The 17,833-nt window shown below is 36.9% G+C and overlaps 1 protein-coding gene across 1 annotated transcript; it reads left to right on the top strand.

The window, feature by feature from the left end:
- The first annotated feature begins 16,698 nt into the window (after window positions 1-16,698).
- Window positions 16,699-17,438, top strand: LOC127105739 (protein SLE3). Its single transcript, XM_051042939.1, has one exon. It carries the CDS (start codon window positions 16,832-16,834, stop codon window positions 17,126-17,128), a length of 297 nt encoding a protein of 98 aa, XP_050898896.1. The 5' UTR covers window positions 16,699-16,831; the 3' UTR covers window positions 17,129-17,438.
- The last annotated feature ends 395 nt before the right edge of the window (window positions 17,439-17,833 follow it).

Below are 17,833 nucleotides of genomic sequence, written 5' to 3'. Positions count from 1 at the left end.
ATATGCGAATTTCGCTTGTGTTTGAGCCGTTTATCCAACTTCGGAGAAACCGTTTCTTAAAAAGCAAATCCTCTTGTCCTTCAAGAGGCATACTTTGCTTGAGGACAAGCAAGAATCTAGTTGGGGAGAGTTGTTAGATGCCCAAAAGTGCTTATTTGAGCTATCATATGTGGGCATCTTTCACTCTTTTTCCTTGCTAAAATTGTCAAAACCACATTTGTTTTACATGGAATGCATTACATTGATGAACAAGCTTGGTGCCTTTGATGTGTGTGTTATTGTGCAGGAAAGGCATGAATTAATTGATAATAAAGACACAAGAGAATTGGCAAAGGAACCAAAGCAAGCAAGCATTTCATCTGCCTGCTCGCTAGGCGAGACTGTGGCGAAGAATGGGTTCGCTAGGCGAGCTCCTGGCGAACAGCTCCAGTAAATTGGCAAATTAATTCGCTAGGCGAGCTCATGGCGAAGTTTGCAGCGAATTCATTCTGTTTTGGTGAAAAGTGCAGCCAACACTCACTCGCTAGGCGAGGCTCTAGCGAGTCCCCAGCGAGCATTCCAGTAGCAAAACCTCTCAACCTCGCTGGGGCGAAGGTTGAGGCGAGTCCTTCGCTAGGCGAAGGTATGTTCGCTAGGCGAACATCACAGTTCACCAAGGCCTTGTTTTCTCTGGGCGCAGGGGCTTTGTGTGCTCATATTTGACCTTCGCTAGGCGAGCCATTCTGCTCGCCTAGCGAACATGACAGTTCTGCACTTGTCTATAAGTAGCAGGTGCCACTTTTGGGCACCATACCTCATTTTTACCAACTTTTCCATTTTTTGTACTTTCTCCTAGATATTTTACAGCATTGTTTTGTGGGAGCTTTTATGCCCTAATTTCATTTCTCTTCATCTAGCAACCATCTTCCACAAAAAGAAGGTGGATTCCCATCCAACTTCGATTACCCGACTTGGATGTTGATCAACCTTCTTTCCTTACTTGCCGACCAAGCTACCATGAAAATGAGTAGCTAAGTCTTCCATTTGTCAAGGTTAGATGTAGGTGATTGCTAGCTTTGTGTGTAAATGTAAGGATCCTCATATGTAAACTCTTTAACGGTAAATATATGATGAAAACTTTGTTTCTATTTAAAACCCTTTGTGTTGGTATTTGATCGAGAGATGCTTACCGATTCTTGACCTAGGTTTTCATCCAAACTTGTTTGTTAGCTAGAGATAGTAACGAATGATTTTGTTCACCATAAGGTTGAACCAAAAGTTGTCATTTTGATAGATTGTGTTCGAGAGAAACAATGGATCAAAATGGCAAAACTCACAATGGGTGTTCGAGAGAAACGCATTGAGAGGACCTTGTGAAATTATTTATCATCTAAAGGAGTTTATAAGAGTGTTGACCGAGCAAATATATGCAAAGCAATGTAATCATTGAAACCTAACTTTGACAATATTTCTCATATTAATCAAAACATAACTTTTACCGCAATTAATTACTTTGTATGCAAGATAACTTGATTAAAACCAAAACCCTAGTGTTACATTAAGTTAAGATTAATTCAACCATTGAACGGCAGTGATATCTTACAATCTCTGTGGATACGATAACAAAAACCCGACACGAAATATACATTTCAACACCAAGTTAGTCATCCATAAGTTGATTTTCAAGGTTAAGGAATGGATTAAATGAGTGATGTCAAAGAGATTTAAGGAAAGGTTGGTTGCTAAAGGGTTCACTCAGAAAGAAGGAATCAACTTCAATGATATGTTCTCACCTATTGTAAAGCATAAATCCATTAGATTAATGTTAAACATGGTGGAAAAGCTAGACCTAGAACTTTAATAGATGGATATGAAGACTTCCTTCTTGCATGGTAATCTAAATGAAACAATCTTGATGAGGCAACCTGAAGGGTACCCAGAAAGGGGAAAGGAATATTATGTGTGCAAGTTGAATATGTCATTATATGGCCTGAAACAATCTTCTAAACATTGGAATAGAAGATTCGACAAGTTCATGACACACATAGGTTTCATTTAAGGCAATTCGACCATTTTGTATACCTTAAATTTTGACCTGGAAGTTCACTTGTTATTTTGTTGCTTTATGTGGATGACATCCTTATAGAAAGCAACAATGTCAAGAATGTAGTGAAGGTGAAGGTTGAACTCGATAAGGAGTTCAACATGAAGGATCTAGAAGCTACCATCAAGATTCTTGGGATTGACATTCGGAGAGATAGAAAGTAGTCTAGATTATTCTTATCTCAAGAGACATACATGAAGAAGATTCTTTACGAATTTGGCATGTCGAACTCAAAGTCTATTGTAACACTCATAAATCCTCAATTCATGATGTGTACGACTCAAAGTCTTAGTACTAAAGTCAAACGATCCTATATGAATAACATTTTGTATGCTAGTATAGTAGGTTCTTTGATGTATGTTATGATTTGTACAAGGCTAGACATAACGTATGAATTGAGCCTTGTAAGAATGTATATGACCAATCATGGGAAGGCACACTGACAAGCTTTTAAGTGGATTCTGAGATGCATAAAAGGGTCCCTAAGTAGGGTCCTGGTTTTGGTAGAGCCATGAGTGATGGCAAAGCCGAAGTCGAAGGATTTGTTGACTCTGACTATGCAGGATGTATGGGTACCCGAAAATCTCTTTCTGGATATGTTTTCACAATGTTTGGCACAAACAATCAGTTGGAAATCCTCTCTTCAAAAGGTTGTTACCTTATCAACTACTGAAGTCGAGTACATTTGCCTTACTGAAGTTGTGAAAGAAGCATTGTGGCTTGAAGGGTTTGTTAAGGAACCAAAACTTCAAGGACAAGTTATCACTGTTAAATGTGATATTCAAAGTGTTATACATTTGTCGAAGAATTTAGCCTATCGTGAGAAACACATTGATATTAGGATGCATTTCGTTAGGGAGAAAGTCGAGAAAGGAGAAGTGAAAATGCTAAGGGTTTCTACTGAAGATAATACTGTTGATATGATCAACAAGTCATTACCTAGTAGCAAGTTCTTTCACTGTATACAATTGATAAAGTTGTATGATGATATCTAGCTTGTTCCCTTGGTGTTGTCAAGTTTGTTCCAAGGTGAAGATTTATAGTATTTGGATCGAACTCTAGTTTCGACAAGGGAAGCTTTATTGTTAGATTAGGTTATGTATGTTGTAGTCGAAGTCAATTCAGCCATGTAGTAGTCGAAGGTACGCATGTTGTAGTCGAAGTAAGTTCTAGCATGCAAATGACTTAATTTAGTTATGTATGAGCGTTATAATGATACATGACATACATATACTATGAGTCTATATATAGGTTTTACTCTAGTGTGTTAAAGTAATGGGGTTAAGGTGTTATTCACTTGTAATATGTAAACCCTAATTTTAGAGAAAGTGAATAGTAAAACTGTTATAGCCAACTCTCTCTCTCTCTCTCTCTCTCTCTCTCTCTCTCTCTCTCTCTCTCTCTCCTCTCTCTCTCTCTCTCTCTCTGTCTCTCTCTCTTTGTGTGTGTGTGTGTGTATGTGGGACTAAATCGTTTTCTTGTGTTTGTTCAAGAAAATCTCTCTTTCTCACCGGAATACTTAATTCATGGTGCGGTGTTTGTCACAACAAGAACCTTCAATTACTCCTCGATTGACAAGCTCCATTTTTGTCGGAAGTCTGTCAAAAGAAGCCTTCATCCGAAAATATGTAATTTTCTTGGAACTCCCAACTTCGGAAGGATATCCAAAACTTCCAAAATAGGTTGACTAACCAAGTTTCTCGTATTGAGTAAAGCTGATAGTGTCTTGTAGTTGTTTAGACACTAAAACCATGAGCATTCATCCACCATATGAATTTGCATTCATGCGCATATATCGGCCTAATGTCGTGTTAATTCTGCAGTAGGCCTTCCAGCTGATTCTTTTCCTCTTCATTTAGCTCATCCTTGGTCAAAGTTAACTTCCAAATCCATAAATTCTCAGACCAACTGCCTAAATTTATTATCTTTGCATTCAGTTTAACAACGATAAAAAAACAAGTCAGAAAATTGCAATTTCAAATGAAGAGATCATAACCAACATTGATTCCAAAAGCCAATATTTTCATCGTTGCCAAACTTACAATTGATTGACAAATTAATTCAATTATGCTCTTCTCCCGAACAAAAGGCAACTGATATCATACTAGTTTAAATATTTTATATTTGTTTAATATTTGTTGTAAATATTAGATTGTAAATAGTAATTATTTCTATTAGTAATGAGGCTCATTAGTCAAAGCCCATTAGGTTTTCTATTTTCTCTTATTTAAAACATGTATATGTAACATGTAAGAATTACTTTTTAATATATCAGTGAAATACTTTACAACATGGTATCAAGAGCTCCCGATTTTGGGGGATTCGCTTCCGCCTAAACCCTAGCCGCCTTGTAGCAGAGTCTTTTTTTTTTACTGCAGTTTGTTGTTGTTTTTGGGTGTTTGGGTCATTGTTGTTTTGTGTTGTAGCACATCGTGCTTCTTGTTTTTGTTCACTCATCTATAAAACCCTAACCCATCCTGTTTCTTGGTTTGTTTCTCTCGATTGTCCTTTCAATGGCTGAGATTATTAACGATCAACCACCTCCACCTCCACCTCCACCTCCCACAAATCCACCAGCCCCATTTAATGCTAAGGATTTTGTCGTTCAAAAAGGTTATTGGCTTACCGGCAAAATTCATTTTCAATGGTCTCAGTTCATCAGACACACTCTAAAATGTTGCGACATGCTTGATCATATTGAAGGAAATCCTCCTCTGGTTACTGCTCCTAACTTCCCTTCCTGGGATAAAAATGATTTTGCTATTATTACTTGGCTTTGGAACTCCATATCTCCAGAAATTAGTAGAAATTGCATGTATCTCTCAAGTGCAAAGGCAGAGTATCTTCGTCGCAGTTATTCCATGAAACAAGATATGTCTGCTTGTTATGATTTAAAGAGGAAAATCTTCAACACTAAGCAGGGAAATCTTTCGATCACTGAGTATTTTGGAGTTCTCAATGGTTTTTGGATTGAGTTGGATCAGTATCAGAATTTGAAGATGGAGTGCAGCAAGGATACTGCCACCTTGAATACTGTTGTTGAGCGGGATATGATCTTTGATTTCCTAGCAGGCCTTAATGCTGACTTTGACCCTATTCGGGTGCAGATTTTGGATAAGGAAAAATTTCCTGATCTTAATGAAGTTTTTTACACTGTTCGTAGTGAGGAAACCCGTCGTCAAGCTATGCTTCATGAACAACCCCCGGATGTGTCAACATTAGTAGCTAGCAAAACAACAAGACAAGGACCACCACCATCATCATCCAAGAATGTTTGTGACAAATTCTATTGTGAGCATTGCAACCGATCAGGGCATACAAAGGATAGGTGTTTCAAACTTCATGGGAGGGAGCAGGTTCTTAGCCGAGGTGGCGGTTCTCGCAACATGCACAAGTATCAAGCACATGTTGCTACACATGTCCAGGATACTGAAAGCTTTGAAAAGAGGAGAACTGATTTTTCCTCCTTCAGTCAGAATGATGCGGAACGGTTGAAGTCTATGCTTGACTCCATGAGTAAGCCTTCTGGTTCTGGGTCTCTAGCAGTTACTGATAAGAGTTTGTGTTCCCGATCTCTTACTGTTTATGGTAATATTCCTAAGAATGCGTGGATTCTTGACTCTGGTGCTACTAATCATATGACATTTGATTCCACATTATTATGCTCTTATACCACACCTTCGAGTATTCCTTATATCACTGTTGCTGATGGCTCTCATGCTTGTGTTGTTGGCAATGGAAATATTGACTTGCAACCTCCATTCCAGTTGCAATCTGTGCTTCATGTTCCCACACTTTCCCACAATTTAATTTCCATCCATAAGCTTACCCATGATCTGAATTGTAAAGTAATTTTTTCTATGTCCCACTGTGTTTTTCAGGACCTTACCACGGGGCAGATGATTGGAATTTCTAAGGAAAAGGAAGGGTTATACTACTTCTCTGATGACCATCCAAAGGTGTTATCCTCCTGTTTCCAGTCTCAGTCTTCCTCTTCAACCTCACAAATTTGGCTTCAGCACAAGCATCTCGGTCATCCTCCATTTTATATAATTAAATCTATGTTTCCGTCGTTGTTCTTACACCATTCTGTTGAGTCTTTGAAGTGTGATGTTTGTCAGTTGGCAAAACACAATCGTGTATCTTTTCCTTCCATTTTTAATAAAAGTGATGAACCTTTTGATTTGATTCATTCTGATGTTTGTGGACCTGCCCCTACCTCTAATATTTTTGGTGCAAAATGGTTTGTCTCATTTATTGATGATTGTACTCGGGTAACTTGGATTTTCTTGATGAATACTAAATCCGAAGTACCACAAATATTTATCCAATTTTATAATATGGTACAAACGCAATTTGGGAAAGGCATAAAAAGAATTCGTTCTGACAATGGTAAAGAATATGTCAATCATACCTTTTCCAACTTCACTAGTAAACATGGCATTCTCCATGAATTCACATGTGTTGACACCCCACAACAAAACGGTGTCGCAGAAAGAAAAAATCGTCATTTACTTGAAGTTGCTAGATCTCTCCTTTTTCAAATGTCTGTTCCTACCTCTTATTGGGGTGAGGTAATTCTTACTGCTGCCTATCTGATTAACCGGGTCCCATCTCGAGTGTTAGGTAATAAAAGTCCTGCCCAATTTATGCTTTCACGTTTTCCATCTGTTCCTATCTTACACATTCTTGAGTCTCGCATTTTTGGTTGTGTTGCTTTTGTTCATGTTCACAAACAATATCGCAACAAATTGGATCCCCGTGCTGTCAGATGTATCTTTCTGGGTTATGCACCCAACAAAAGAGGGTACAAATGTTATCATCCTCCGAGTCGAAAATTCTTTGTCTCCAAAGATGTCACCTTTCATGAAAATGTGTCATATTTCACTCATTCTCAGTCTCAGGGGGAGAACATAAGTGACTTAGAGTCAGAGTCTGAGTCCGAGTTTCTGATCCTTGGTCCTAGCCTCCCTAGAACACCTATCAGTGTTCCCTCTCTTGAACCCGAGTTGTCACCTAGTTTGAGTTTGAGTCCTAGTTCAACACCTGAATCTGAGCCAGTAAGTGTTCCTGGTCCTTCAAGGCCTTCTGTTTTACAGGAATCAGCACCTCCAACACCAACTCTAGTGTATCAGAGAAGAAGTAAACCTGACCTTCTCCAGAAACAAATTCAATCGCCTGAACCGGAGGTAAGTATTCAAAATGATTCCTCTAGTGATGATTGTGCCATTTCTGATACTTGTGACACTAATCCAGTTGATTTACCTATTGCTTTGAGGAAGGATAAAAGATCTTGTCCCTCCCTATATCGACACCCTATCTCTCAATATGTCTCCACTAAACATCTTTCCACACAATATCAAAGTTTTATTGCAGCTGTTGATTCTGTGAAAATTCCATCATCTGTTGAAGAAGCATTGCAAAATAGAAATTGGGTCCAAGCTATGGATGAGGAAATGAGAGCACTTGAAAAAAATGGTACTTGGGAGATTATTGAAAGGAAAAGAGACAAAAGTCCAGTTGGATGCAAATGGATCTATACTGTAAAGTACAAATCTGATGGTACACTTGATCGGTACAAAGCAAGACTAGTGGCAAAAGGTTATACTCAGACGTATGGTATTGATTATGAGGAGACATTTTCCCCAGTGGCAAAGATGAATACTGTTCGAATTTTACTATCTCTTGTTGCTTCATGTGGATGGGAATTGCAACAGTTTGATGTTAAAAATGCGTTCTTGCATGGAGACTTAGAGGAAGAAGTGTATATGGAGATTCCACCAGGTGTTGGCATAACAAATGGAGCTAACAAGGTGTGTAAATTGAAGAAAGCCTTATATGGACTAAAGCAGTCCCCTCGGGCATGGTTTGGAAGATTCACAAAGGCAATGATGTGTTTGGGCTATAAGCAAAGTCAAGGAGACCACACTTTATTTTTTAAACATTCGCAAGGAGGAAAACTGACTGTACTTCTTGTTTATGTTGATGATATTATTGTTACAGGAGATGATTTGATTGAGAGACATTTCCTCAAAGAGAAATTATCAGCAGAGTTTGAGATGAAAGATCTTGGGCAACTCAAGTATTTCTTGGGAATTGAGGTAGCCTACTCAAAGCAAGGCATCTTTATTTCTCAAAGGAAGTATGTGCTTGATCTTTTGCAGGAAACTGGCAAACTTGGATGCAAACTTGCAAGTGTTCCCATTGAACAAAATCACACGATAAGCCTTGAGGAGGAAAGTGACAAAGTTGACAAGGGTCAATATCAGAGATTAGTGGGAAAATTGATTTACTTGGCACACACTAGACCAAATTTGGCATATGCAGTCAGTGTGGTGAGCCAATTCATGCATGATCCGAGGGTGAGACATTTGCAGGCTGTAGACCGCGTTCTACAATATCTTAAAGCAACTCCAGGGAGAGGACTTTTGTTTAAAAGACGTGGAAATCTAACTATGGAGACTTACATTGATGCGGATTATGCCGGATCAGTGAGTGACAGAAGATCTACGTCAGGCTATTGTACTTTTCTGTGTGGTAACCTTGTAGCTTGGAAGAGTAAGAAGCAAAGTGTAGTTGCTCGATCAAGCGCCGAGTCAGAATTTAGAGCTATGGCACTAGGAATTTATGAGCTATTGTGGATGAAACAAATTCTAGAAGACTTGAAGATACAATGTGAAGGTCCTATGAAATTGTTTTGTGACAATAAATCGGCTATTAGTATTGCTCATAATCCTGTTCAGCATGACAGGACTAAACACATTGAGATTGGCCGACATTTTATCAAAGAGAAGTTGGATAGTGGACTGATAACTACATCTTACGTTCCTTCCGGGCATCAGCTGGCAGATGTGTTAACAAAAGGCTTACCAACAGAAAGATTCAGGCAACTTACTTGCAAGCTGGGAATGATAGATATCCATTCACCAACTTGAGGGGGAGTGTTGTAAATATTAGATTGTAAATAGTAATTATTTCTATTAGTAATGAGACCCATTAGTCAAAGCCCATTAGGTTTTCTATTCTCTCTTATTTAAAACATGTAGATGTAACATGTAAGAATTACTTTTTAATATATCAGTGAAATACTTTACAACAATACTCCCTGGTAAGAATTAGGTTTAGTTTAATTTTCTATTAGTAATGAGACCCATTAGTCAAAGCCCATTAGGTTTTCTATTCTCTCTTATTTAAAACATGTAGATGTAACATGTAAGAATTACTTTTTAATATATATATAAATCTTAATTTATTTAATGATTTATAATTATAATCAAGTTTCAAACAAAACATTAAGAACTATATATTTAATTATGATTACACAATCATTTTCTTTTATAAATTAATCATTTTTCGATTCTAATTTTGCGGGATATAATTCAGATAGAAAAAAATACTACTGGTGCATGTCATTTATTTTTCTTGCCATACTAAGAATCAGCATAGTGTTGCTCTTTCTACCGTCGAATTTGAATACGTCTTATGGATAAAGCAACGATTATTATACTATGATTTATAACTTAGGTTGCGTTCCGATTAAGTGTGATGGTAATAGTACAACAAACCTCACTAAGAATCCGGTACTCCATTCAAAGACAAAACACATTGATATCCATCACCATTTTCTTAAAGATCAGGTGGAAAAATACGTTGACACTAAAAGTTAGTTATGCTTACATTTTTATAAAATCATTGTCATCGGATCTCTTGCACAAGATTTGTAGGGATTTAGAAAGTCTTAGACTCTTCATGTCTTAAATTAAGATTTTGTTTAGTTTAATTTTCTATATATTTTGCTTTCACTAACACTATTTTGTATCAAATCATAGCTTTTATCGAACTACATTAGTATGTCTCTATAACTCTAGTATCCAATTTATATCATTGTATTTGTTTATTATAGTGTTGTATGTTGATTTGCTTATTTCCTCCTTACCTCAGTCATTCATCTCTAGCATCGGTTTGTGATTATTCTTATTTGCATTTAAATCTTTTTAAATGTGTGTTGCTAATTATGTACATTCGAGCATTTGTATACTTATTCATGCAATATTTATGATCATTAGGGAAATCCTTTACATAAAGTTTTGATCACTTAATTGTTTGATGTTGAATATTGGTGTTGCATGTTTATTTGCATTTTATTACTTATGACATGTTTATCATCGTGTTCAACGTGAGATCTTTGTTGTTGTATGTTCTTCTTAGTTGTTGATCTCATTTGAAATTATTTGTTTGTGGTTGTTTATTTGATTTTTAGAGGCACTTCGATCTATCTCTTTTTGATGTTGTCGGATATGAAGAAGTTGTAATGAATCTAGAATTATTTTATGTATTTCATGTTGTGGTTTATGTGCAATGTTTTAGGGGGAGTGTAAGTGTTTTTCGCGTTTTACTCAAAGCCGACTCAATCTCAAGTGAAAGCTTGTCAATTATCAAAAAGGGGAAGAATGTAGTTACATGTACCTAATACATTAAGGGGGAGCGCCCCAATACATTTATTTTGTTGCTTGTCTTGCCGTTTTTATTTTGATTTACTTTCGATTATTTTAGTCTCTTTCGTGATTGCACTTTAGGATCAAGTTTTGAAATGATTCAATTTTAGCAAGCATAACCCATTGGTTAAGTTTGAACTTGATGATGATGCTTTTAATCAATTGCATGAGTCAGTGGAATAAAAACCATATATATTATTGATTCTGTTGTGAAAATGATACCGGAATAACAAAGTATAATTGGTTTTTTCATGGCAATAAATCCACAAGGATAGAAAAAATGGAAGAAAGAAAAACATAACAAGTTGGTTATAAACTGCTATTTTTTACTTTCTCTTTCAAACAAGATTACAGAATAGATAATGACCTTTCTCACCCTAATTAGGATTTGCGTTATGCAATGATAAGAGACTAGTATGCTATTTATAAAAAAACTAACACACTAAACTAATAGACTTTTACACATAAATCCATTACACAAGATAACTTAGAGAACAAGCTAACTTAAACAATTGAGAATAACAAACATACTCAATTCGACATGTTAACAATCCTAGCATACTTAGACTACAATACGTGAACAGACTTTGACGACATGCTAAGGTCTTGTCGAATTGTATAACCAAGAAGCTACTCTTCGACCATACTAGATTTTGATCCAATATCTCACAAATCTCCACCTTTGAACAAACTCTATAACATCAAGGGAACAAACTAGCTTTCTTCATGCAACTTCATCAACTACATATAGTGGAAAAACCTGCAACTTGGTAGTGTCTTGATGATCATATCAACAACATTATGATTTGTCTAAACCTTCAACACTTGGACTTCTCCATGCTCGATTACCCCTCTGACGATATGCACCCTCACATTGATGTGCTTGGTTCACTTATGATAGGATGAATTCTTCGACATGTGTATAGCACTTTGACTATCACATTTAACAATGATAACTCGGCCTTTTAGTTTCAGCTCCTTAGCAAAACCTTCAAGCCACAATGCTTCTTTCACAGTTTCAATGATGGCGATATATTTGGCTTCAGCGGTTGATAAGGCAACGACCTAATAAAGTGTTGCTTTTCAATTAATTGTTGTGCCAAACATAGTGAACACATATCCAGAAATAGATTTTATGGAATCCAGAGTCTTCCAACTTTTGAAGTTCTCAAAAGTTTCATTCTTAGTCTTCTGGATGAATACCCATAACTTTCTGGAATAATCATCAACTATGGATAAAAAATATCTTGCTCCTGAATGTGATGGACACCTTAAATGCCTCTAAAGATCAACATGGATATAATCGAGGGATCCATGTGTTCTTTGTTTGCCTTTATTAAACTTCACTCTGCAAGATTTTCCAAGTACACAGGGTTCACAAAGCTTCAGCGTTTCGACTTTGTCTCCACCAAGTAGATTTTTTTCCCAATTCGACCAAACCCCTTTTACTGACATGAACCATTCCCATGTGCCAAATTTCTATCTTCGACAAAGGTTTTGTGGATGTAACATCTGTAGAACCACTGACAACTTCAGCCTCAAGGGTATACAAGTCTTGTTTTTTCACGAATCTTAAGAATTCTGACCCCTTCATGACTTTTAGAATACTTTTCTCTCCTTGGAAAATATATCCCTTCTTGTCGAATTCACCAAGAGAAATCAAATTTCTCTTCAAATCAGGTACATACCTGACTTCAATCAACAACCTTATTGACTCATCATGGAGCTTGTATCTCATAGATCCAACACCTACAATGTTGCAAGCTTTATGGTTTCCAAGCAATACATATCCACCATCTTTATCACATAGTTCCTCGAAAAAGTATTTGTTTGGAGTCATGTGCCAAGTGCAACCTAAATCCATAATCCACTTTTTACTTAAGTCTCCGCTTGAAACCACAAGAACATCAGATGAGTCGAAATCATCTTGAATAATGGTTGTGTTGCCATTATCCTTACCTACATGATCTTTCAGGCGTTCAGGGCACAATTTTCTTGTATGACCCTCCTTCTTACAGTGATAACATCGAATACCAGATGCATCACCACTACAAGACTTCTACTGACTTTTAACCTTCTTCTTGTCGAACTTGCCATCTCTCTTTATAAATTTCTCCTTAACCGACATGCCTTCACCAGTCAAAGATGGCTTGTGCTTCTTTCATTCGTTCAAATCTTTAGAATACAAGGCTGGTTGAAATTCTTCAAAGGTCAGAGACTATCTTCCATACAAGAGAGTTTCTTTGAAGTGGGCATGTGATATGGGAAAATCACACAACAACAACAGTGTTTGATCTTCATCCTCGATCCTAACATCAATATTTCAAAGATCAAGAATCAGCTTCTTGAACATATCCAATTGCTCATCCAAAACTTTGTCTTCACTCATCTTAAATGAATACATATCTTGCTTCAGGTAGAGGCGATTGACCAACGACTCGGTCATGTACAAACTTTCGAGTTTCACCCATAACCCCAACGCCATCGTCTCCTTCGAAACCTGTTGAAGAACCTTATCACAATGCTCAATAAGATGACGATATGGGCTTTCTCTACCATAGTCGTTTTTTATTTATCCATTAACATAACGTCCATGGCTTTAGCTCACTTCAATGCTTATAAACAACCCTTATGAACTAGTAGGGATTTCATCTTCAAGCATCATAAGCCGAAATCGTTCATTCCGGTGAACTTTTCAATCTCATACTCTGTTGACGACATCTTCTCCATGCTCACCGCACATATTTATTGTGAAAACGATACACGGATAACAAAGTTTAATCGGTTTCTTCACGACAAGAAACCCACAAGGGTAGAAAAAAGGGAAGCAAGAAGAACACAACAAGTTGGTTATAAACTGTTATTCTTTATTTTCTCTTTGAAACAAGATTACAAATGTTACAGAATAGCAAATAACCTCTCTCACCCTAATTAGGATTTACATTATACAATGATGAGAAACTAGTATGCTATTTATAAAAAAACTAACACACTAAACTAATGGGCTTTTACACACAGACCCATTATACAAGCTAACATGCTAACAATCCTAGTATACTTCGACTACAACATGTGAACAGACTTCGATGACATACTAATGATCCTGTCAGATTGTCGAACCAAGAAGCTGCCATTCGACCATAGTAGAGTTCGGTCCAATATCTCATATACTCAAGTTAGGTGGAAAGAAAAGTCTCAAAGTCTTTTGGAATTTTTGAAAAATTGAGATTATGGATGTTTGATTTGAATCAAGCACAAATCTTGATTTGAATCATTTTGAAGAGTGGAAAACTTGAATTTTTTAAACAATTTGATTCGAATCAACTAACACTTGGTCATCTCTTCCAGAATTGATTTGAATGAATCTTTCACTTGATTCGAATCATATAATTTTTCCATATTTTTCAGTTGGCTCAACTTTTTTGATTCGAATCAGAATTAACACATGATTCGAATCATATGGCCTTTGATTCAAATCAAACTTTTTTCTTGATTCGAATCAACTGATAAATGAGTCAAAATTCTATTTTTCTTTTATTCCACTTCAATTGTTCATTTGATTTAAATCATAAAATACTTTTGATTCGAATCTAACTAACCTTTCAATCATACTTTGTGCATAATCTCGAGCACATATAAAACTTTTATGTCATAATTTCTCGAGTAACTAATCAACAAAGTCATATTCATTTTTGTGTGATTCTATGAGAAAAATCAATATCCTCTATTTTTGAAAGTTCAAGTGCTTGCAACGAAATTTTTACATCTTCAACTTCGATTTGATTCAGATCTTGATAGAGAGAGATTTATAATTGATTGAAGGAGACACATTCTTGAAACTAACATTTTTGAAGATTTAGTTGATATTTTAGGTAGTTTGCAAGATTGGTTTGTTGTCATGGTGTTGATAAATTTTAGTGAAAAGAAGGAGATGTTTCTCTCTAAATTTCCTTGGTATTGACTGTGTAAAAGGCTACAGACAAGGCAAAGTTCTTCTCAAATCCTCGGACAATTCATCGCTCAAGGAATAGGTAGGATCAAGGCTTTGATTATTATACACGAAGGCTTGAAGAAAATTTATGATATTTGAAGATTCAAGAAGCATTAATCGAGTACAGATTATGTTGAAGAGTTTGGCATTACGTTGTATACAAGTCAAGGTCCAGATATGATATTTTATTATTCTCAACATTATTGTGAATTGGTGATTGTATGAACTTTTGCAAATATTTGTCAAATAAAAAGTAACAATGCAGATTCAATGGAAAACCATTGAAGAATGCATGTAGGCAAAGCGAGGACGAATGCCGAAGTACTATAAATCTCATTTTTCTCTCTCTCTCTCTCTCTCCCTCTCTCTCTCTCTCTCTCACATACACACACACGTACACACACACGCACATGCATACACACACGCACACGCACACACGCACACACGCGCACACGCACACGCACACACACACACACACACACATGCGCACACGCACACGCACGTACACACGCACACACGCACACGCACGCACACACGCACACGCACGCGTACACGCATGCACACACGCACACGCACACGCATGCACACACGCACACACGCACGCACACGCACCCACACACGCACACACGCACACGCACACGCGCACACACACACACGCACGCACGCACACACGCGCACGCGTACGCACGCACACGCACACGCACACGCGCACGCACGCACTCACCCGCACACACACACGCGCACACGCACACACACACACGCACACGCACACATACATGCGCACACGCACACATACATGCGCACACGCACACGCACACGCGCACACACACACACACACACGCACACATGCGCACACGCACACGCACACACGCACACGCACGCACACACGCACACGCACGCACACACGCACAGGCACGCGCACACGCATGCACACACGCACACGCACACGCACACGCACGCACACACGCACACACGCACGCACACGCACACACGCGCACGCACGCACACACGCGCACGCGTACGCACGCACACGCACACGCACACGCACACGCGCACGCACGCACTCACCCGCACACGCACACGCGCACACGCACACACACACACGCACACGTACACATACATGCGCACACGCATACGCACACGCACACGCACACGCACACACACACACATGCGCACACGCACACGCACATGCACACGCGCGCACACACACACACATTTGATTTTCGTAGTATTTACATACTTATATAAATTATAGCATAGTTTATCGTTTATTCAATTGATAGTGATTTATTATCTAAGCTTACGTTTTGTTAGACTTGGGCACCTTATCGAGCTGAATTGGTGATTAAATTCTGAGAAACAAATGATGTTAGAATTCACTATATTGAATTGTTGCATAAAAACACCTCGTGGATTATACAACCGAATCAATTGAATGCCTTATGTATCATCATATTTATCTTTGGTGTTTGTGAGTCGATTTAGTGTTAACGTGATCAAGTTTCGAAAAGTATAATTTTCATATTTTCACATCAAATATTTTGCACACATCTTATGAAATTTTTTTAATACATTTTTAAAAAATGATTGATTTTTTACAAAGGTCTATTCACCACATCTAAACCATTTTTCTACTTTCATATTCACACCAATACAATCAAACACCATACTTTTATTAAAATAATTTTATTAACATTTTGAAAATAATATACATATCATTTTAATAATTAAAGAATCCAAATTTAAAAAATAGTAATGAACTCTACATTAAAAAAATATGAATAATTCTCATTTTAAAATAAATTTATTTGATAAAAAAAACACACATTTATAAAATTGAAGGAGTATATAATTTCTCTAGTCCAATAAAAACAAAGAAACTAATTCTACACACATAGTAAAAACTTGAAATTGCAAATTGTGAGAGAACCGCAACCATGTTCCTACGTGTCATTATGGTAGTTCCAAAGACATGCGTGTCTTGTTTCTATCTTAGCCACGTAAATGTGATACTTGTCACTTCAAAACCAGTCTTCCTGTTCATCATTCACCTGTTGTCATGTTCTAGTTATCTCTCAAATATTTACCACTCTTAAAATATTAATCACAAAACCCTAATTATTTAACTAATTTATCACACTTTACTGTCTATATAAACCCCTTAAACCTTCGTTTTGACCACACAGCATCGATTACTGACTACAAAACTTACACTACCTAGCATAAGCATAAACATTAGTTCATAAGCAACGAATCCAAAAGATGGCATCTAAACAACAAAACCGAAACGAGCTTGATGAAAAGGCAAAGCAAGGAGAGACAGTTGTTCCTGGTGGCACCGGAGGCAAGAGCCTTGAAGCTCAGGAGCATCTTGCTGAAGGAAGGAGCAGGGGAGGACAGACAAGGAAGGAGCAGATTGGGACAGAAGGGTATCAGGAAATGGGACGTAAAGGTGGTTTGAGCACTATGGATAAGTCAGGAGGAGAACGTGCTGAGGAGGAAGGTGTTGAGATTGATGAGTCTAAGTTCAAGACTGGTGGTAAGAATCAGAACAAGTGATGATCGACATGTTGTGTGTGCTGACATATGCTAGCTAACTTTAATGTGTGTCAAACTAGTTTTCTTAGGTTGATTTGGTCGTAAGTGATCAAAGTGTCTTGTCTGTTTTTGTTTTTGGAATAAAGTAGCTATAGCATGTGTTATAGACGATGTTAATGTCTTAGGTTTGTTTGTTTCCTTGTAATGTTTTAAGTTATGACTGTCTTTTATTGTGATGAAGGCATGAGTCTAGGAGACTTTACCTTTGTTTCAAGTAACAGCTAGCATGTATGTAAAGACAATGTTTAATGTTTATAGTCTTTCTTAAACATTTTGTTGAGGCTCTCTAGTTTCTGTTTTATGGTTTCACTAGAAGACGGACTCCATTTATAATTATATCATTAAGCTTTATTTAACCTCTCAATTTTTTTGAGTTGTTATCTTAAATGGATTGGATTAGAATAGTAACTATGGATTAGAATAGTAACTATGAACATTCTTTTAATTGTATTATCTATAATTCATCCTATAGCATTTTATCATGAATCTATAATTCACACTATAGCATTTTAGTTTATAGTTAATAATTTAATATTTTTTCTTATTTTTATAATTTTATTAAATAAATTAATATTAAATATTTTTATATTATTTTATATAAATTCATTAATTTTATTAGACATTCAATTAATTTATCTATTATCAGTTCTCTAAATGATCAATTAG

The sequence above is a fragment of the Lathyrus oleraceus genome, chromosome 7, assembly GCF_024323335.1.
Source record: "Lathyrus oleraceus cultivar Zhongwan6 chromosome 7, CAAS_Psat_ZW6_1.0, whole genome shotgun sequence".
Taxonomy (NCBI): domain Eukaryota; kingdom Viridiplantae; phylum Streptophyta; class Magnoliopsida; order Fabales; family Fabaceae; genus Lathyrus; species Lathyrus oleraceus.
Note: the sequence above shows the minus strand (reverse complement) of the source record. Positions and strands in the feature narration are given on the sequence as shown.